Genomic DNA, 21,881 nt, shown 5'->3' with positions numbered 1-21,881 from the left:
ACCAGCTTAATATGAACTGAGTGTTTGCAGTAACAAACGATTCTTCTCTTTTCAAAGGAAATCTTCATCAGTGCTGTAAATATGTCAAAGACCTATTTGTACTCTGATGTTTATTGTAGCACTATAAATAGCCAAGGTATGGAATCAACTTACACGTTTACAAATAAAGAAATGAATAAAGAAAATGCTATATATATTATATATTATATATATATGTATGTGACACACAGAATGGAATACTATTTAGCGATGAAAGGGTGCAGAATTCTATCATTCACAGCAACATAGATAATCTTGGAGGATATTATGTTAAGTGAAATAAGTTAGGCACAGAAAGGGAAATCCTGCATGTTCTCACTCATTTGTGGAAGCTAAAAAAGTCTGACATCAAAGAAGCAGAGAGTAGAATAGTGGTTATTAGAGGCAGGGAAGTCTATGTGGGAGAGGGGATACTAAAAGATTGGTTAATAGATATAAAAGTACAGCAAAATAGGAGGAATAAGTTCTAGTGTTCTATAGCACTATAGGGCAACTATAATTAACAACAATTTGCTGTGTATTTTCAAATATGTAGAAGAGCAGATTTTGTATGTTTCCAAAACAAAGAAATGATAAATATATGAGGTGTGAGATATGTTAATTACCCTGATTTGATCATTACCCAATGTATATATGTATCAAAATAGTACACTATACTCAATTATTTTACACTTATTATGTGTCACAATTATTAGAAATATGCACAATTATGTGTCAATTTTAAAAATAATAAAAAAAGGGAAAAAACTGTGTGGAACAAAAAGAAAAAAGTGGTAAGGCACAAAGAGTTTGTGTGTGGGTGTGTGTGTGTTCGCACGTCATGGTGGGGCAAATATGGAAGACGACATAATCAGTTATGAATTTAGAAAATATTACTCTATGTTGAAAATGGATCAGGGAGAGGGAAGAGCATGCTGGTAAATGGAGACAGTGCAAGTTGAAGGCTGTTGCAGTTATACAAGTGCTCTGGTTTAAATGTTTTTTTTCCTCCCCAAATTTCCTGTTAAAACTCTATCTCCACTCCAACATTGGGAAATGTGGCCTTTTGAAAGTGGTTTAGGGCCTACACCACAAGGGCCCCATCCTCATGAATAGATTAATGTTGCCATTAAAAAGGGCTTTTGGGAGTGGGTTCTCTTTCTTCTGCTCTTCTGCCATGTAGGGACAAGTTTGTCCCCTTTTGCCCTTCCACCTTCCACCATGTGAGGACTCAGCAAGAAAGCCCTCACCAGATGCTGGAGCCTTGATTTTGGGCTTTCAAGTCTCCATAACTGTGAGAAAATAAATTTCTGTTCCTTGTAAATTATCTAGTCTGCACTATTTTGTTATAGCAGCACAAATGGACTAAGATACCAAGGAAAGATTGTGGTAGCTGGAGAAAGAGATGAGTGGATAGGTTAGACGTGTAACAAGGAGGTAAAAACAACAGGACTTGGTGTTGTACTTCAGTACGAAGTTTCTACATTCTGATCTTGGCTTTAAAGAATAATCAAGTGATCTGAGAAACTATAAATTCTGAGTATAGTCTGATAAATGTGCTGTTAATATTATGAATACAGGGTTACGGTTTGGAAGAACTTGGAAAGTTCTGGAAAAGCTCTGTAGAAAAGTAAGCATTTCATCTGGTCCCTGAATGACAAGCAGGATTTTATGAAGTGAAATTTTAGACAGAGGGACAACATCTACATAAGAACAGCGTGAAAGTGTATTTTGTTCATTTGTTTATTTGTTGATTAATTCCCCTGCAATTATTTTTGATTCCTTTATGTGCCAGACATTGTCCAAAGAACAAGCTGTCACATTCTAACTATGCAATATGATGTCTGGTAATAATAGTACTTGGGGAATAGAAAATTGTCCCGTCTGGTGAGAGTGTAAGGTACACAGTGCATGTGGTGGGAGATAAAGGGTTTTGATTTCTGTGCCAGGAACTTATGACTGAAGTCTGTGGCAAGGAGGATCCCTAGAAGTTCTTCTGCAAGAGAATTTAAACAGTGCAAGTCTGGCAGCAGAGTGGCAGGAAGATTGGAGCTGGGATAGGCATGGAAGCTTCATACAGTAGGCTGTGTAAGTGATGATGAGACTTTGGGTCTAATAGCAACAGGAATGAGAAGACGGCTGGATATTAAAACACATCTGAGAGGCAGTCAGTAGGACTGGAAGAGCACCTTGGCATAAGGGATAGAGAATGCACCTGAGTCAAGGGAGACTGGATTTTCCTTGTTTGGGAACCTGGGCAGATGGTGACATGATTCACTGGGCAATATGGGAAGATGAAAAATTTAAAAATAAAGATAAGCTAGTTCTGAATATGTTGAATTCCAGGTATTTGCAGTTCACTCAGATGTAGATGTTTAGGCATCTTTCCAATTCAAAACAAGAATTATGGCCTCAGAAGAGAGGTGGAGGTTGCAGATGAAAGTTTAGGAACCCTGGTAATAAGACATTATCTGACAACTGGTCATTCAAGGGTGGAGCTAGAAGAAAAGAAAATGGCCAACAAATAGAGCCCTAGAACAGCTAAATTTTTGAAGGGCTGTTGAAGAACAAGAGAGATGAAGAGAACTGGATATGGAGCAATCTGGGAGGTTAATAGGGAGGCAGGAGAGTGTGGTAGCTGAGAAGTTAAGTGGGGAAAGGGCATTGAGAAGAATGACATTAATGGTTAATGAAATGTAAAGACTACATATAAGGTAAGTAGAAGAGGATAAAGTAGAAGTCATTGGATCTTGTAGCTATGGTATTTTTGAGATCTTTGATAGAATAATTCAATAGTGTTGAAGAATTTTTGGCCGAATAGTGAGTGGGCAGGCTAAGAAGTGATTGAAAAGAAAGGATAGAGAGGCAGTGAATGTAGGCAACTCTTTCAACACAGTAGTATTGATGGGGAAGAGAGAAAAAGGTAGCAGAATAGGAAGGTGGAATTTATACAGAACACTTTTCTTTTATTCTTTTCAATATGGATAGGTGAAAGTTGGTCACATGTGCAGAATGAATGAAAAGGACTTTGTGATTTGTGGAGAGGGAGATACTGAAGAAAAGGCCAATATTTATTAAGTTCAGGAAACTGATTAACAACTGGAAGAACACAAGTGAAGGAGACAGGTCTGGAAAGGAGATGAGAATTTCTTGGTGACCAAGAGTGTAAGGTGAGACAATGGACAAAGGTGAGCATGGAGACTGAAGAATATGCAAGTATCCTCAGGTTCAGTTCAGTGCTGGGCCCTCTGCTGGGCAAAATGCTTTGAAGCCTTCTGGTATAAAAAGGGTGAAAAAACAAGATCAATTTTATTTTGGTGTATCACTGTGTCAGTTCAGGATGATTAACGAAGACATGAGGTAAAAATGTACAAGCTGTGTCTGAGCAAGTTGAGTTACTGAGCCAGCTGCTGTGGCTCTTGGATTGTTGATATGTCAGCTCAGCTCAACCATTCGTATCGCCACAGGAAGGTCTTGCCTGATGCTGAATACCCAATGAGGGGTCATTCACACTTGCTGGATTAAACTTGATTAAAGTAGCTTATTTTTGACATCTGAAATGCCTGTCTTTAGAATTCTATGTAATTATAGTGATGTTTAGGGACACAGGGATATCCAATAGTCATTTAGTCTATGTTAGCTCCAGGCAAGGGAATGGCGAATACATCTTGAGCACAAAGCTTTCCAACTCTACTGTTTCCCTGGTTTCCTTTGTGAACTCTGTTCAGGTTTAGTGTCCCAATCTTCTAATCCCTGTGATAGTTGAATGTCCTCAATGAGGTAAACCCGGAAGATTACAGGTCTTAAATTGGGCTCTCCTCCAACATGGGGATAGAAATTGGAAATCACGTAAGCCCCTTTTTAAAACTCCTCTCTTAATACACAGATGAGGAAACCAGGGCCCTGAAAGATAAAATGCTTTAATAGAGGTTATGCAGTAATTTTATATTAAAACTAGCACTGAAACCAGGATTTTGACCACCCTCCTTTAAGCGGGTGGCTTAATTGCTGGAGCATAATGACATCTTCTATACTTTGTGATTCTTTTGTTAATGGATTCCTTTCTTGCTTCTTCAAACTTCAGGAAGTACTATTCTTAAAGGGATATAAAACAACCAAAAAGATAAAGTTAATGACTTCAAGAAAGAAACACATGAACTAAAGGTTTTCTTTCTTGCCTTGCTTTCATTCCCTTCTGTATGTACTCTGTCTATTCATTGCTATACTTACTGGCATTAAAGTCCTGAATCCTGGCTGTCTCACTGCAGAGAAGAACATATTTCCCTGGCCCTGAATGCCCAGGAGATGGTACCAAGAGCTTTCAAAGGGAGGGAGGATTACTTTAAGTGTGGGAAGATTTGCTCTGTCTTTTACTACTGCACCCGCTTTGAGAAAACCATGTCTTGGAAAAACTCTAAATTAGCCCAATGTGAACTGAATGTTTGCAGTAACAAAAGAGGCTTCTCTTTTCCAAGGAAATCTTAATCAGTGCTGTAAACTTTCCTAGTACTTTGAAATGTTTATATATCAATTACTACTTGCCTGCATGCATACCTTGGAAACAAGAAGTCTAGAGAACCTCTACAGCATAGATGTTAAGTCCTGCTGTCAATTAAAAATTAATCATAAATAGTAGAAAGTATCTCTGAAAGAGAATGGATATCTGCAGGAAAAAAAGCGGCTTTAGTTTATGAAAATTCCATTCACGGCTACTCTGGGGGCAACCCCTTATTTGAGAAATCATGAAAATTGCTTGGATTGCACTTTTGCTCATTTCAATGGCCTCACTGAAAGACTCCACACTATCATTTAGGAACCATGGTAACACAATAAAATGTGAGGAGATGTAGAAAGTTTAGCTGGCCATGTCAGTTCGGCTACTAAGTGCAGATAATCATACTAGACGTGGTCTGAGGTTACTCCCTATAGCCTCCTTTGAGGCATTAACTTACAGCAGTGCTAGGTACATACATTTTCTCCAGGTCCCCAAATCCTGAAAATGCACCTTTTTGGATGACTCGAAGCTTGGTGAGGACAAACCTCCTGCAAAGAGAGTAGAAATAAAATATTACAACCTATCTATTAATAAGTAATTGAGTTGCTAATAATTGAGTAGTGAACAGCTAACATATACTAAGTGCTTGCCATAAAGTAATGTTGAAATTGCTTTTACATTCTCTCTTTTCATCCTGTCTACAAGTAGTGATACTGACACTATTATTCTTTCCATTTTGCATAAGGAAACTAGAGTTTAGGGGAAAAAAACACTTACCCAGGGTCACATGGCTGATACATGACAGAGATGGAATATGAACCTTGCTTGTTCTCACTACCCTATATTGCCTTCTGTAACCCTGTGTGAGGCCTGTTCTCTTTCTCTACTCCAACCCCCATTACCTCTTCCTTTATTGTCATTCTCAGCTGACCTTGCCTCCTATTCCAAGATGAAAATGAAACCAATAGAAGAAAATGTCCTTATGCTCTCACAGGGCTCACTGCCTGCTCAACCTGCCTGCACCTGTGCTTTATACACATTGCCTTTTCTCCTGGTACTGTGAGTGAACTGTCCAGGGTCCTAAGAATAGCTTCTCCAATATATACTAGGTCTCTTTCCCTCCCTGCTAGTCCCATTAACCACTATGACAATTTTCCACTTTCTTAGACACATTTCATTCACCTTTTCCCCATTCTTTCCTGGATTCTGCTTACTGATGTAAAAACATGCCATAATGAATCTCATCTAAAAAAACCATGCTCTTAACCTCAGCTGCTTTCAGCTTTTGCCATTTTCTTCTGCTCGAAATATTTGTCTCCCGCTTGCCTCAAAATTCCTTCCAATGGCTCCTCATCTCACTAGGGGAAAAATCAAAGCTGTTTTCAAAGGCCTTCAGTGCCCTACGAGAGCTTTCTGCTCTTTATTTCCATAGACCCTGTATTCTCAATTTTGACAACTACTCTTTGATCATCCTGGTCTTGTCATAGTATCCTCTAGCAATTCCTTGGACAAGCCAGGTTCCTTCTGGCTTAATGTTTCCACATTTGCGGTTCTCTCTGTTTGGAACATTTCTCTCCCAGATATCCTCATGGCTTGTTATCTCAGACCCCCATTTGCTCAAATGTTACCATCTTAGTGAAGCTTTCCCTAACAACCTATTTAAAATGATAATCTCCCAAACTTGGCCCAGACCCTCTTTCCTGCTGCTTAAATTTTTCTTCATAGCAATTCTGACATGTTATATCTTCATCCATCTATTTGTGTATCCATTTATTTATTTCTTCCTCATAACTAGAATTCAAGCTCCATGAGGGCAAAAATGTTTGCCTGATTTGTTATGACTGTATACCAAATGCCTAGAGCAGTGCTTAACATGATAAGTAGTCAATAAATATTTGAATGACTGAATTAAATGGCTATTGAGCACTCTGAAAATGCTAGGTTTGAGGATGAAGTTACAAACGACCCTTTGAAAATCTTTATAATAAGAATATTATTCTTTCCCCAGCCTTCTTCTCTCTGGCTTTTTCTTGCTTTGTAACTAATTAATAGGGATTTGGTTTTCTTTCATCATTAACATGTACTTTTACAATGTAGTCTGTGAGCAGGAATTGTAATCAAACACCATGGACTTGGATAGTTTCATAAATATTTTATTGCTTTAACCTTCTATTATTTATTGGTGTTAGTGAAATTTCTGTTTCAGATAGAGCTGCTACTCAGGCAATCAGGTCTTTTATTTCACCTTGTTTGTGCTTGGCTGCTAGGTGTACCAACCCTGTGGTGAGGAATCATGAGAGAGAACCCTGTGTGCTGTTGCTGCCCTGGAGCAGTTTATATACTTGCTGGGAAGGCAATACCAGAAACCTTGAAATTGCCAAGAAACAGTTGAGGGCTATAGTTGATATAATAGCAATAAATGCTTTACAAGGATTAAGATGAGAAAGATTCGAAAGTACACAAATATATAACAGAAATATTGTCAAGAGTAGATGAGTTTTGAACCCAAGCCTCAAAAATATTAGATCATACTAAAAGCATTGTCTTTATTAAGCCATTTAAATAAAAGGTGATTTAATTTAAGATCACAGATTATCTACTTCTAGAATATCCATCTAAAATTAATCAAAGTTAGCTCAACACCCTACCTTTATTGTACTCACTTAACCTTAGTTAATACATACAAGTTCCTTTTGTTCCTATTTAACCCAAGACAGAAGAATGATGAAAATAAACCAATAAATGAAGATAATAAAATTGTTTTAAACTACTCAACACTCTAAAAGTTTCAAGGAAATTGAAACATTAAAGTAAAATATTAGTTAATGAGATGCATGGAGAGTGAGGTCTTGAATAACGAACTCTTCTATTTAATAACATCAACTAGAAAGCATTTTTTGATTCAGCCCCAGTAGTGTGCGTGTTTTTCTAAAATTTTCAAGGACTATGTCCGTATTAAGTGGTTCAAACTTATTAACATAATTAAATATTTTTGATGCTTAAAATCTTCACTGACCTCTATTTCCTGAAATGTTATAAACAAGATAATCTGAAGACATTTTCACGAAAAATTACCCAGAAGTCTTCTATAAAACATTACAAATATTATTTTAAATGCATAGTAGAGCTTGCAAGAATATGAGAAATCCCCAGGGGCTCAAAGTAAAGCAGCTGAATACCAGATGGAACCCTGAGCAGTGGTGAATGCAAACCAGAATTCTAAGAGGGTAAACTAAAACCAAGGAACCCTGGGGGAGTTTCTGAACTTGGAGGCTAAGGGATTTACATTTTTGGTACCAAACTGGCACATGAGATGAGATGTGGAGGATGGAATGTAAAGATATATTTTCATCTCATACACATTCTAGAAAGGTATAGAAAATGGAGTACTGGCAATTTAAATTACAATGAAATAACATCCAGATATCTTTCATAACTTACAAAAGATATAAATCCTCAGATTCAGAGATCTCAACAAATCCCAGGGAGGAAAACACAAATCCACTGCCAGATACCCATAAATTAAAACTGTAGAGCCATTAAAGAAGATATGTTAAATGCAAGTGGAGGGAAAAATATAGACTATCTTCAAATAAAAAATAATTAGCAAACCTTGTAAAAATATCTTCAAAATTATTAGAGAAAATAACTGCCAATTTAAAATTCTATAATGTAGAAAATTATTCAAATGTGAGGACAAAATAAAATTACTTCTGAACAAATTTAATTAGCTATGAATAAACTTCTAGAAAAAGAATGTCTTTAAAGGATAAGAAAATTTAATCCAGGAGGAGGCCACAAAACACAAGAAGGAATAGTGAATGAAGAAATTAGTGTTTCGTATTGAATAGGTGAATGTTTTAGTTCATTTGTGTTGCTATAAAGGAATACTTGAAACTAAGTAGTTTATAAAGAAAGGTTTATTTCACTCATGGTTCTGCAGGCCATACAAGAAGCACGGCATCAGCATCTGCTTCTGGTGAGGGCCTCAGAAAGCTTCCACTCATGGCAGTAGGGGAAGGAAAACAGGCATCATGTGGCAACGGATGAAGGATGAGGAAGGGAAGGGAGATGCTAGGCTCTTTTCAACAATCAGCTCTTGTGAAAACTAATAGAGTGGGAATTCACTCATTACTGCAAGGATGGCACCAAGCTGCTCATGAGGGATCTGTCTCCGTGACACAGTCACCTCCCACTAGGTCACGTCTCCAACACTGGATATTTCAACATGAGATTTGCAGGAAACAAATATAAGTGGGTTGTCATAATGGCTGGAAACCCCACCAAGTCAATAAAGAGCACTAAAAACATATTGACCAAGAACTAGGTTACAAAGAAAATTAGTATTAAAAAATTACTTTCTTTGATGATGATGCAATTAAATTACTTAGAAATCAGTGATAAATATAATTAACTCTTCTCCCCAATACACATAGACCCATGTGGAAAAACCAAAACCAAAAGCAAAGCAAACCAACCAAACAAACAAACAAGCACCCTTTTAAGTCATACATGGGTCAAAGAAGAAATCACAATTATAATTAGGAATTATTTGGATTGACCTATAATGAAAATACAACATATCAAACTCATTGGATATAGGTAAATTGCTACCTATAGCAGAAATTTGTAGATTTAAATTAATGTACCAGAAAAGGAAACAAAAAATTAGATTAAAAATTAATGAGCTAAGCTTCCAATACAATAAACTACTAAAAGAAAAGTAGAATTGTGGAAACAGAAAATTATGAACCCAATAATTTTTATTCCATTTTTTGCTAGAACTTAAAGTGAAACTTGAAAGTTGTTTAATAAAAAACATTGGTAAAATGAAAGACTGTTGATAGAGATGTTTGAGAAGGTAAACATTAAGGTAGACATTATAATTTCATAATAGATAAAGTTTAAGTTTAATCTACACTAACTTGCTATTTTGCAATTATAAGGTTAAGTTTCTCTTTGAGTTTATTGGTAACATGGCTAAGGAGCTTTCTACTAGTAGCAAAAGGTTTACTAAAATGGTTTCATGGACTCTTGATTTATAATTTCAACACTGAAAATGATTGTTACAGAGAACTACACCTATTTGAATGTTTACTGAAGAAAACTGGATTTACCACTTAATATTGTAAACTCTGTTTATTATAGAAGGCTTATTTTAACCAGCAACCTTCTGACAATTCATTATGACCTTGTTGATCTAGTTCTAATTAACAAACTCAAAAGGCATGTGCACATTTCCTTTAAATCAGAAATATAGGTAAAGGCATTATATTTGATAAATTTTCATTTTAGAAATAAAGTAAGTGAGAATATAATAACGTTTAGAATATTTTGCATCACAGTTAACATCTTATTGATGCTTTCACATTTCCCTCTCAGAACTAGAACAAGACAAGGATGCCCACTCTTACCACTTTTATTCATAATTATACTGGAAGCTCTAGCCAGAGCAATTAGGCAAGAGAAAGAAATAAAGGTCATCCAAATTGGAAAAGAGGAAGGCAAATTGTTCCTACTTGCAGATTACATGATCTTTTATACAGAAGAACCTAAACACTATACCAACAAACTCTTAGAACTGATAAATGAATTAAGTAAAGTTGTGGGATAAATTAATATACAAAATCAGTAGCATTTCAATACATAAACAACATGCTGGCTGAAAGAGAAATCAAGAAGGCAACCTCATTTACAATAGCTACAAAAAAATACCCAGGAATAAATTTAACCAAGGAAGTGAAAGACCTCCACAAGGGAAACTACAGAACACTAATTAAAGAAATTAAAGAAGATACAAATGTAAAGACATCCCATGCTCATGGATCAGAATAATTAATATTGTTAAAATGACTATACTACCCAAAGCAATCTACAGATTCAATGCAATCCCTATCTAAATGGCAATGACATTCTTTCTAGAAATAAAAAAAAAAATCTTAAAATTTTGTGGAACCACAAAAGATACTGAATAACCAAAGCATTCTAAGCAAAAAGAACAAAACTATATGCATCACATTCTCAGACTTCAAAACATACTACAAAGCTATAGTAACCAAAACAACAAGGTATTGGCATAAAAATAGACACATAGACCAGAAGAACAGACTAGAGAACCCAGAAAATAATCCATGTATTGACATCCAACTAATTTTTGACAAAGGTATCAAGAACACTCATTGGGGAAAGGACAGTCTCTTCAATAAATGCTGCTGGGAAAACTGTATATCCCTATGCAGAAGAGTGAAACTATACTCCCACCTCTCATTCTATATAGAAATGACCTCAAAATGAATCAGAGACCTAAATATAAGACCTGAAATGATAAAACTACCAGAAGAAAATGTAGAAGTGCTTCAGAGCATTGGTCTGGGAAAAGGTTTCATGAGTAAGACTTCAAAAGCACAGGAAACAAAAGGAAAAATAAACAAATGGGATTATGTCAAACCAAAAAGCTTCTTCACAGCAAAGAAAACAAAAAACAGAATGAAAAGATAACCTATAGAATGGAAGAAAATATTTGCCAACTACTCATTTGACAGAAGATTAACTCAAACATCTCAACAGCAAAAAACAACAAATCACCACCAACAAAAAAGTTGATTAAGAAAATAAGCAAATGAGCTGAACAGACATTTCCCAAAAGAAAACAACAAATACATAAAAACATGTTCCCTAATCATCAGGAAAATGCAAATTAAAACCACAATGAGATATTGTCTCGCCAGTTAGGATGGCTATCCTAAAAAGGACAACAAAATAACAAACATTGGTGAGGATGAAGAGAAAAGGGAACACATAAATACTGTTGTTGGGAAAATAAACTAGTACAGACACTATAAAAAACAGTATGAAGTTTCATCAGTATGAAGGTTCATCAAAAGGAGCTACCATATGATCCAGCAATCCTGCTACTTGGAATTTATCCCAAAGGAAAGGAAATTACTATATCAAAGAGACATCTACACTTCCATGTTTTAATTGCAGCACTACTCCAATAGCCAAAGTATGGAATCAACATAGTTTTCTAACAACAGATGAATGGATAAAGCAAATGCAGTGTATATACATAATGGAATACTATTTAGCCATAGAATAAAATCCTTAGCCAAAGAATAAAATCCTGTCATTTGCAGCAACATGGGTGGAATTGGAGGATATTATGTTAAATGAAACAAGCCAGGAACAGAAAGTTGAACACTGTATATTATCACTAATATATGGAAGCTAGAAAAAGTTGATCTCATAGAAGTAAAAAGTATAACAGAGGATACTAGAGGCTGGGAAGGGTATGGGGAAGAGAAGGATAAGGGGAGATTTGTTAAAGGATACAAAATTATAGCTAGATAGGAAGAATAATCTCTAGTGTTCTATATCACTGTAGGATGACTATAGATAACAATAATATATAGTTTCAAATCATAAGGACATTGACATTCCCAACACGAATAAATGGAAAATGTTTGAGATGATGGGTATGCTGATCACTCTGTTCTGATGCATTGAAACATCACTATGCTCCCCATAAATATGTACAATTATTATTTGTAAATTATAAAAAATTAAAATAAAAAGTCACATTGCAAGATTTAAATTTGCCTTGAGAGAGGAAACCTAAAAGCGTGGAAAGAAAGAATAAAGAGAAGAATAAAAATTAATTAAAAATAACAATAAAGAGGATCAACAATAGCAAAAGCTATTTCTTTGGAAAGATTAAGACTAGAAAGAATATTTGTTTATAATCAGCAAAGAATAAAAACTGAGACAGAAAAAAGCACCCAAACAATTAGAGGCATGAAAGATGGCACTTAACTACAGATATAACATATTTAAATTAGAGAACTCTAAGAACAATTTTATAACATTACTTTTTTTTTTTTCTTTTGAGACAGTCTTGCTCTGTCACCCAGGCTGGAGTGCAGTGGCATAATCATGGCTTATTGCAGCCTTGACTTCCTGGGCTTAATTGATCCTGCCCCCTCAAGCTCTCAAGTAGCTGAGACTACAGGCATGCACCAACACACCTGGCTGACTTTTGTTTTTGTTTGGGTTTTTTTGGGAGAGACAGGGTTTTGCCATGTTGCCAAGGCTGGTCTTCAACTCCTTGGCTAGAGTGAATCACCTGTCTCGATTTCTCAAAGTGCTGGGATTACAGGCATGAGACACCACACCTAGACTAACAGTAGATTTGAAAAATCAGAAAACATGGATAATTTTTACAGAAATATATGCTTACAAAAATTGATTCATGAAGATATAGAAAAGTGAATAGACCTATAATTATTAACAAATTGGGTTGGTAATTTAACAGCTGTCCACTAAAAAAATAAGGTCAGAACCATATGATATTAGAAGTAAATTCCACCCCTTCAAAGGAACAAAAAATCCCAATCTTATATAAACTATACCACAGACTAGTGTATTAGTCCATTTTCACACTGCTGATAAAGACATACTCAAGACTGGGCAAATTACAAAAGAAAGAGGTTTAATGGACTTACAGTTCCACGTGGCTGGGGAGGCCTCACAATCATGGCAGAAGGCAAGGAGGAGCAAGTCATGTTCTACATGGATGGCAGCAGGCAAAGAAAGAGAGCTTGTGCAGGGGAACTCATCTTTTTAAAATCATCAGATCTCATGAGACTTAGTCACTATCGTGAGAACAGCATGGGAAAAACCTGCCCCCATGATTCAATTACCTCCCACTGGGTCCTTTCCATAATACATGGGAATTCAAGATAAGAGTTGAGTGGGGACACAGAGCCAAACCATATCATTCTGCCCCTGGCCCCTCCCAAATCTCATGTCCTTACATTTCAAAACTAATTATGCCTTCCCTACAGTCTACCAAAAGTCTTAACTCATTTCAACATTAACTCAAAAGTCCACAATCCAGAGTCTCATCTGAGACAAGGCCAGCCCCTTCTGCCTATGAGCCTGTAGAATCAAAAGCAAGTTAGTTACTTCCTAGATACAATGGGGTAGAGGTATTGGGTAAATACAGCCATTCCAAATGAGAGAAGTTGGCCAACCGATGCAGGGTTGAATTCCAGTGGGACAGTCAAATCTTTAAAGCTCCAAAATGATCTCTTTTGACTCCATGTCTCACATCCAGATCACAGTAATGCAAGAGGTGGGTTCCATGATCTTGGGCAGCTCTGCCCCTGTGGCTTTGCAGGGTACAGTCTCCCTCCCATGTGTCTTCCAGGCACATAGTGCAAACTGTCGGTGGATCTACCATTCTGGGGTCTGGAGTATGGTGGCCCTCTTCTCACAGCTCCACTGGGCAGTGCTCCAGTAAGGACTCTGTCGGGGTCTCACCACATATTTCCCTTCCACACTGCCCTAGCAGAGGCTCTCCACGAGGGCCTCTCCCCTGCAGCAGACTTCTGCCTGGGCATCCAGGTGTTTCCATACATCCTCTGAAATCTAGGTGGAGGTTTCCAAACCTCAATTCTTGGCTTTTGTGTATCTTGACTTTTGTGCTCAACACCACATGGAAGCTGCCAAGGCTTGGGGCTTGCACCCTCTGAATCTATGGCCCAAGCTCTATGTTGGCTCCTTTCAGCCACAGCTGGAACACAGGGCACTAAGTCCCTAGGCTGCACACAGTATGGGGACCTTGGTCCTGGCCCATGAAATCACTTTTTCCTTCTAGACCTCTGGGCCTGTGATGAGAGCAGCTGCTGTGAAGATCTCTGACATGCCCTGGAGACATTTCCCCATGTTGTCTTGGGTATTAACATTCAGCTCCTTGTTACTTATGCAAATTTATGCAGCCAGCTTGACTATTTCCTTAGAAATTGGGATTTTCTTTTCTATCACATTGTCAGGGTGCAAATTTTCTGAACTTTTGGCTCTGATTATTTTATAAAACTGAATGTCTTTAACAGCACCCAAGTCAAGTCTTGAGTGCTTTGCTGCTTAGAAATTTCTTCCGCCAGATACCCTAAATCATCTCTCAAGTTCAAAGTCCCACAAATCTCTAGGGCAGGGGCAAAATGCCACCAGTCTTTTTGCTAAAACGTAACGATTGTCACCTTTGTTCCAGTTACCAACAAGTTCCTCATCTCCATCTGAGACCACCTCAGTCTAGACCTTATTGTTCATATCACTATCAGCATTTTTGTGAAAGCCATTCAACAAGTCTTTAGGAAGTTCCAAACTTTCCCACATTTTCCTGTCTTCTGCTTGTTTCCAATCTCTGCCTGTTACCCAGTTCCAAAGTCACTTCCACATTTTCAGGTGTCTTTTCAGCAATGCCCCACTCTACTGGTACCAATTTACTGTTTTAGTCCACTTTCATGCTGCTGATAAAGACATTTCTGAGACTGGGCAATTTACAAAAGAAAGAGATTTAATGGACTTACAGTTCCATGTGGCTGAGGAGGCCTCACAATCATGGTGGAAAGGAAGGAGGAGCAAGTCACATCTTAAATGGATGGCAGCAGGCAAAGAGAGAACTTGTGCAGGGGAACTCCTCTTTTTAAAACCATCCGATCTCATGAGACTTTTTCACTATCATGAGAACAGCACGGGAAAGACCTGCCCTCATGATTCAATTACCTCCCACCAGGTCCCTCCCATACTAGCCAACCATATCAGCTAGTAAAAGAAGTAATGCTCTCCAACCCTTTTTATGTGGTTAGTGTAACATTGGTAACAAAACTAGACAGGGACAATAAAAGAAAGGAAATAATATAGGGACAATGTGCATTTAGTAGAGTCTAAATAAATAATACCTTATTATCAGCTTGAATGTGTCACATAATTCAAGAGTTGCTAAATATTAGAAAACTCTTTCAAAGAAAATTTTCATATAAATAAATTAAAAGAGAAAAAGCCACATGATTTTCTTAATAAACACAGAAAATGTATTTGATAAAAATGGAAATCCATCATGATAAAAGTTTTTGAGAAAAAAAATTCTTAATCTGATAAGGGGTAATTCTATTAAACACTAAAATAAATATACTGAATGGAGAAATTTTAGACACATTTCACTTAAAATTGGAATGAGACAATGATTCTGTTACCTCCTCTATTTGATATTGTGCTGGATACCCTGGCCTACACAATAAGAATAGAGAAAGAAAAAGATACGTCATAATTACTATGCAATAAGAATAGAAAATGAAAAAGATATGTCAGAATTACTGATGAAAAACTATCATTACCCACAAAAAACATCATTGTTTGCACACACACACACAACCTACTCTGTAACCAATCTAAGACTTCACTATGACAACTAATAAGAAAGTCTAGTCAGATAGCTGGGTATATGATTAGTGGACAAAAATAATCCCCCCATATTATTTTAAACTATATCAATTACAGTGACCAAAAAAGTTATACTATATCAAGAAATTAGTCTAAGAAAAAAACAGGCTCCAGGATTTAGGAGAAGTAATCAAATACTTAATTGAAAAAAATTAAAAACCCTAAACAAACAGAAATAAGCACATTTATAAATGGGAAGTTTCAATATTGTGAAGATAATCAGTTTAATACACATCAATATATAAATTGAATGCAAAACCCATCTAAAGCACAGTTGTTTTTTGTTTGTTTTTGTATGGGTACGTGGAAATTAACTGGCTGATTAATAGTTATATGGAAGAGCAAGTTTTAAAGAAAAGCTAAAGCAATTTTAAAGAAGTAGATCAAGACTGAGGGGATTGGCATACCAGGAAATATGATTTTTCTAAAGTTAGAGTGATTAAAATATTGTGATATCGACAGGGATTTAAAAAAATAGACCAATGGAAGAAAATAAAGAGCACGGAAATAAACCACAAACAAAGGAATATGATAAATGACACTGTATCATCAAAAATCAGTGGTGGAAGATATGGACTAATCAATAAAGGATGCTAAGACTATTGATTTTCCTTGTGGAGTAACCTAAGACCTTTGCTTATTACCACACTAAATCTCAATTCCAATTTTACTAAAGATATAAATAGGAAAAATTAAGACTTTGAAACTTTTAAATAAAACGTCTGTTCAGAAGACTTTTTTAAAAAAAGACACAAAAATTCCACACTAAAATTGAAAAATTAATAAATTTAAGTACACTAAACTTAAAATTTCTGTAAAACAAAGATACATAAACTGAACTGTAGTTTATGTGTAAGCTTTAGACTGGAGAAAGATATTTGCAACACACGCAAATGCAGTATATGAAGAAATTCGCTAAATAATAAGAGAAATACAAACAACCCAGTAGAAAAATTGGCAAAAGATATGAACAGGCAATTTATAGAAGAGAAAATGCAAACGATCAATAACCATGTAAAAAAAAGATGTTCATCTTCAGTAGTAATCAAGAAGTGTAAACAATACTTTGACACCATTATTCACCATTATATTGGCGAACATTGAAAGGAAAATCTCACAGTATCCATGCTGGTGAGACAGTGGAACAGTAGGACATTTTCTACAGTCTTGATGGAAGGATAATTTGCTACAACTGCTTTCAAGAGTCATTTGTTAATATTCATTAAAGTAGAAGATACAAAATGCCCTTGGACCCAGTTATTCCATATCCTTCTCTCTGCCACATGTACACCTGGGGACAGACAAAACATTAATTACGGAAGCATCACAACTATACCAAAAAACTGGAAACAACTTAAGTACCCTCAAATATGAACATAAATACAATTAATACACTGTGGTATATTGACACAACGCCAAATTTTAAAATGGAAAAAGGAGTAAACTGAGCTGCATGCAACCAGCTAGAAAAATTTCCAAAGTATAGTGTTGAGAGCAAAAACCAAAAAGTTGATAAGATGTATGTAAGCATGAACAGAATGATATTTTTATAAAGGTTAACAACAAGCAAAATAATATACTATGTTGTTTTGTATTAATCATGTCTTTTTATTCTGTATTTTTGATGCTTTGACATCTTCTGGCTTTGATGACCCTGAAGAAACTGCCCCTCCCAGTGGTGGAGGCTAATTCCCAGAGACAGCAAACAACTGGTCTGTGAATGCACCTTTCGTATGCAAACCAACTAATCCAAAGTCTATACTCCCAGCCATCTCCTTTACAGGGTTCTTAACACTCTGGGCCATTATTCCCCTACCCTAATTACCTAGGTCCAGGTATCTGACAACTAGGGACATCCCCTACACTGCAGAGATTGCTGAGAAGTTATTCAAACTAGCCAATCTTAACCTGTTTACCTGGTCTCTGGCTGCCTGTTCCTATGGAAAGACAATAAGAGTTTTACCCACATTTACCCCTTACTTTATTTGCCTTCTGATTGACCCTGCTGTTTCTTTGTGTTCCTCTTCCTGCCCCAGGGTGTGATTCCTTTCTCTTGGGATCTGTGAGTATAACAAATTATCTTTTCAATGGTAGTTGTCTCTTGATCTGTTGTTCTCACCATTATACAGGAATAGTAATAAAGACTAAATTTTAAAACAGGTTTAAAGGTGTATATATATCTGTTAAAAAATTCTGGAGATGATCAATACCAAAATCAGAATAGTCACTTCTGTGACAAGAAGTACATAATTGTATCTAAAGTATCTTATATTAAAAAAAAAAACAAAAAACTAAGCAATTATGACCAAGTATTAAGATTTGGCAAAGCTAAGTGGTGTCTTATGGGCGTTTATTATAATATTCTCTATACTTCATGCTTGAAATATTTCATAATTAATTTTCAAGATTGAAATTCTCACCAGGGCCTATCCCAAGCATCATTTATTAATTCATTTGTTTTTAAACAGCTATTTAAAAGTATCATCACACCATTCTTGTCAGATAGTACCTTTACCCCCCATAAAGTGCCTGAATGATTTCTGTAAAGATTAAATAATTCACCACGATGACACTAAAAAAAATTTTTTTGTCACTGTACTGCAGGTTACTTAATGTTTCTTACATGATAAATGGGGTGGGTGGAATTTACATTTTCTTCCCTGAAATTGGGAAGCTTTATGATTCCCTTAAACTCTGTCTCTGTTAGAAATACTTCATACTTTGGGCATTCCATTCACCCTTGGCCAAATTTAATTTCCCTTTCTGGCTTAAAGGAGAATGGTTTTAAAGATTCCATAGAAAGCTTTCTGGCAGTCTGGAAGACAGCCAATATTCTTTTTGAGAAAGCTGCCTTTTTATGATGGCCCAAGTGTAAATGACACTGGGTTCTGTGTTCCTTGAATTTCACACAAGTTTAAAAGTTAAAGTGAGAACAGCTTTGCAAAGGATATACAGAAAAACAATTGATTATCTTCCTGGCCTCAAAATGCTAAGAGTTTTTGTGCTTCACACTCTTTAGGTCAAGCTTTTACTCTTATTAACTGTTTGGGAATATACTTAGGAAAATGACCCAAAGTGGTAGATTGAACTAAATTAGGAAATAATCCAGATAAAAATAGAATCTAAATAACTAGAATTGGCTATTTATTATGACCCAGAAGATGATTACCTCACTTTTAAGATCATTTGGGCATCAAATTGGTTGCATTTCTCATGTTGTTACACATGGATTTTGAAGCCAAGTGAGGCAGGGAAGAGAAGTTGATAGGTAGGAAGAGGGGCTTCCATATAATTTGACCTTAAATTAAACATCAGCATTAGCTGTCATCCACCTTCAGGGTATGCAAGTAAATGCAAAAGATTCACCAGGGATCCTTCTATGGTTCAGATATATGTCCCCTCCAAACCTCATTTCGAAATTTGATCCCCAAAGTTGGAGGTAGGGCCCAATGGGAGGTGTTTGGGTCACGGGGGTGGATTCCTCATGAATAGAGTAATGCTTTCCTTTGGAGAGTGTGAGTGAGTTCTTGGTTTGTTCCCCCAAGCTGGTAGCTATAAAGAGGCTGGCACCTGCCCCTACTGCCTTGCTTCTTCTCTTGCCATGGGATCTCTGCACATGCCAGCTCACCTTCACCTTTTGCCATGAGTGTAAGCAGTCTGAGGCCCTCAGCAGAGACAGATGCCCTGAACTTTCCAACCATCAGAATCATGAACCAAATAAACCCTTCTTTCTCTATCTATTCCCCAGCCTCAGGTATTCCTTTATAGCAACACAAAATGGACTAAAACAGGTGGCAGAGTCTCCCAGTGAGGATTCTTGAAAGAGAAGTGTCATTGTTCTCTGCATCCCTTTTCCATGATATAGAAGGGGTGGTTGTCATTCACCTTAAGCCAAATTTGGGAAGTATTAGGAGAGCTAATTAAAGAGGGTGACATGCATTTCCTGCAATTTGGGGTGCTGTACTAGAACATGACTCAGGTCTGACCTCTAAAGATGATAAGTGGCCAGTTGTTTTGAGAGAGAGGGTATTAGGTCCACAGACAATTGAGAGAAGATGTGAATTTTCCCATGAGCCAGACCTGGACTCAGTAGAAGGGATCTGGATTGCTCATCCTAAGAAGTGGATTCGTCTGTAGAGTGAATTGACACAAAATTAGTGGTTTTGTGGAGTGAACTGCTGGAAACCAGTGGGAGGAGGTATTACTCTTCTCAGGAATTGCAGATAGAGAGAGGTCTCCAGTGTGAGGAATCCAGAAAAACTCATAGGAGCTCCCACGGGAATACAAATTAGCTTTTGGGTATCTGCCACACCCAGAGGGCTCCAAAGCCAGATGACCACTGTTACATTAGTGTTAAATCCATCTCCTTTTCCCCTCTAATCTTTCTTCCTCTTGGGTCCAACTTAGGTGGGGCCAGAAGAAACAGCAACTGGAGGAGGATGTAGGATAGGGAAGAAAGAAACTCCTTCTTCCCCACCATTTTTGGGCCTCCAAACCTGAAGCAGGCCCATGTAGTAGAATACAGAAATTCAAAATAGGATGAAAGAATAGGGCTTTAATACTAGATGGCACTAGCTTTTACTGCATTTATGAAACTGGAACAGCTACAGTGCTTGCCCATAGGTTCTTCTGAGAAGAAATGAGTCAAAAGAGTGGATTTGCCTCCATCATGGTTGATATATTATGATTTTTGAGTGGGTAAAAAATCTTCTCCAAGCTATCCTTTGTAATGCTTTATCTGTGGGAGAAAAAGTATTATGGACTTAAATGGGAGAGGGGATGGAAAGACATGAAAAACATCCTTACTTCTATTTTTCTCTCTCTTAGCTATTACATGGGCTGTTGAGCAATTCAGAAGAGAGATGGAAATTGGACTTTACCTCTAGGCAGGGTTTAAGTTATCCAAGAAATGTTTGCAAGTCAGGGCCCCAGCCACAGGGATTTTCCACATAATACCAGAATGGCTGGCCAAAGGAGGGGAGACCCAATCATCCAGATATTCAGTCTCCATGAGATCATTTATTCAGCTAAACATTCAGATAATCTATCTCATGTAGATACATCCACAGGCCACTGTGTCACTTATTATAAGATGTTTTGTTTTGGGGAGAAAGTTTATGTTTACAAGATAGAAACCCATGAGGCAGGCACCACTCCAAGCCCAGCTCTAATCACACCCCATTGTCCCCTGAGTCTCCCTCCATGATTTCCTCTCAGAAACCTTTTCAGAGTGGTGATTCTTCACTGTTATTGTCTCCCAGTGAACAAATGCTTTCTAATAGCTGTTTTGAATCTGCTTTCCTTTTATTTCCATTTATGTCCCATTATCTCAACATCTGTGGTAGGCTGATGAAAGGGATGTAGGCACTACTGCTTGCTGTATATCACTCCTGACTTTATCTCCTCCTTCATACAACCTTTACATAGTGGTTGTGGAGACTCTTCCTCCTGACTCCCCCCTCCCTTGTTTGCACTGGCTGGTTATGGAATTGCTCTCTTCATCACAGTTTATCATCTGATCACTTTCATCTTTCCTGGATCTGAAACCTGATTTATAAGCCATTTATTTTTAAATGGCTTTTGGATGAAGAAGCCACATGGTGAAGAGAAAAGTTCAGTAGGGTTGAAAATTAGAAGTCTGAGCTCCATTCTGGCTCTGCTACAAGGTACATACGTGACTTGGAAAAGTCAAGTCCCATTTGTAAACTGTGGACATTGGACCAGATGCTCTCTAAGGACTCTAAGATAAATTTTACAACGTGGTTGTACAGTGGAATCCTCTTCAAGTGCTCTCCCATTTCAGCCTTACTCTGTTTAAAGTAATAGAGATAATTTTGTGTCAAGTGCTCAACACAAAATGAAGCCCATCTTATGGGATTACTATATAGTAGCCAGTCCTTTTACTCTTGTCAAAGTCAACATCTCCTGAGCCTGCACCTTCCCTCTCATTTATCTGTTACCACCCAGGACTGACCTTCATGCCCTCATGTCTGCAGCCTTGGCTGTGCCTACTAACAGGTCTTCCTCTTCTGATTTTTAGTGTCCAATCTGTCTCATATACCATGATTAGTGTGCTCCTCCTAAG

The 21,881-nt window shown here is 37.0% G+C and overlaps 1 protein-coding gene across 1 annotated transcript in view; it reads right to left on the bottom strand.

Annotated features, from left to right (window-relative positions):
- Window positions 1-21,881, bottom strand: part of FSHR (follicle stimulating hormone receptor) — a 202,359-nt gene that overhangs the window by 107,768 nt on the left and 72,710 nt on the right. Inside the window, exon 2 of the mRNA XM_054476352.2 lies at window positions 4,990-5,061. Within this exon, the coding sequence (XP_054332327.1) occupies window positions 4,990-5,061 (72 nt within the window). The remainder of the gene's footprint in view (window positions 1-4,989; window positions 5,062-21,881) is intronic.

The sequence above is a fragment of the Pongo pygmaeus genome, chromosome 12 (assembly GCF_028885625.2).
Source record: "Pongo pygmaeus isolate AG05252 chromosome 12, NHGRI_mPonPyg2-v2.0_pri, whole genome shotgun sequence".
NCBI lineage: Eukaryota > Metazoa > Chordata > Mammalia > Primates > Hominidae > Pongo > Pongo pygmaeus.
This window is presented reverse-complemented; position numbering and strand designations above follow the sequence as displayed.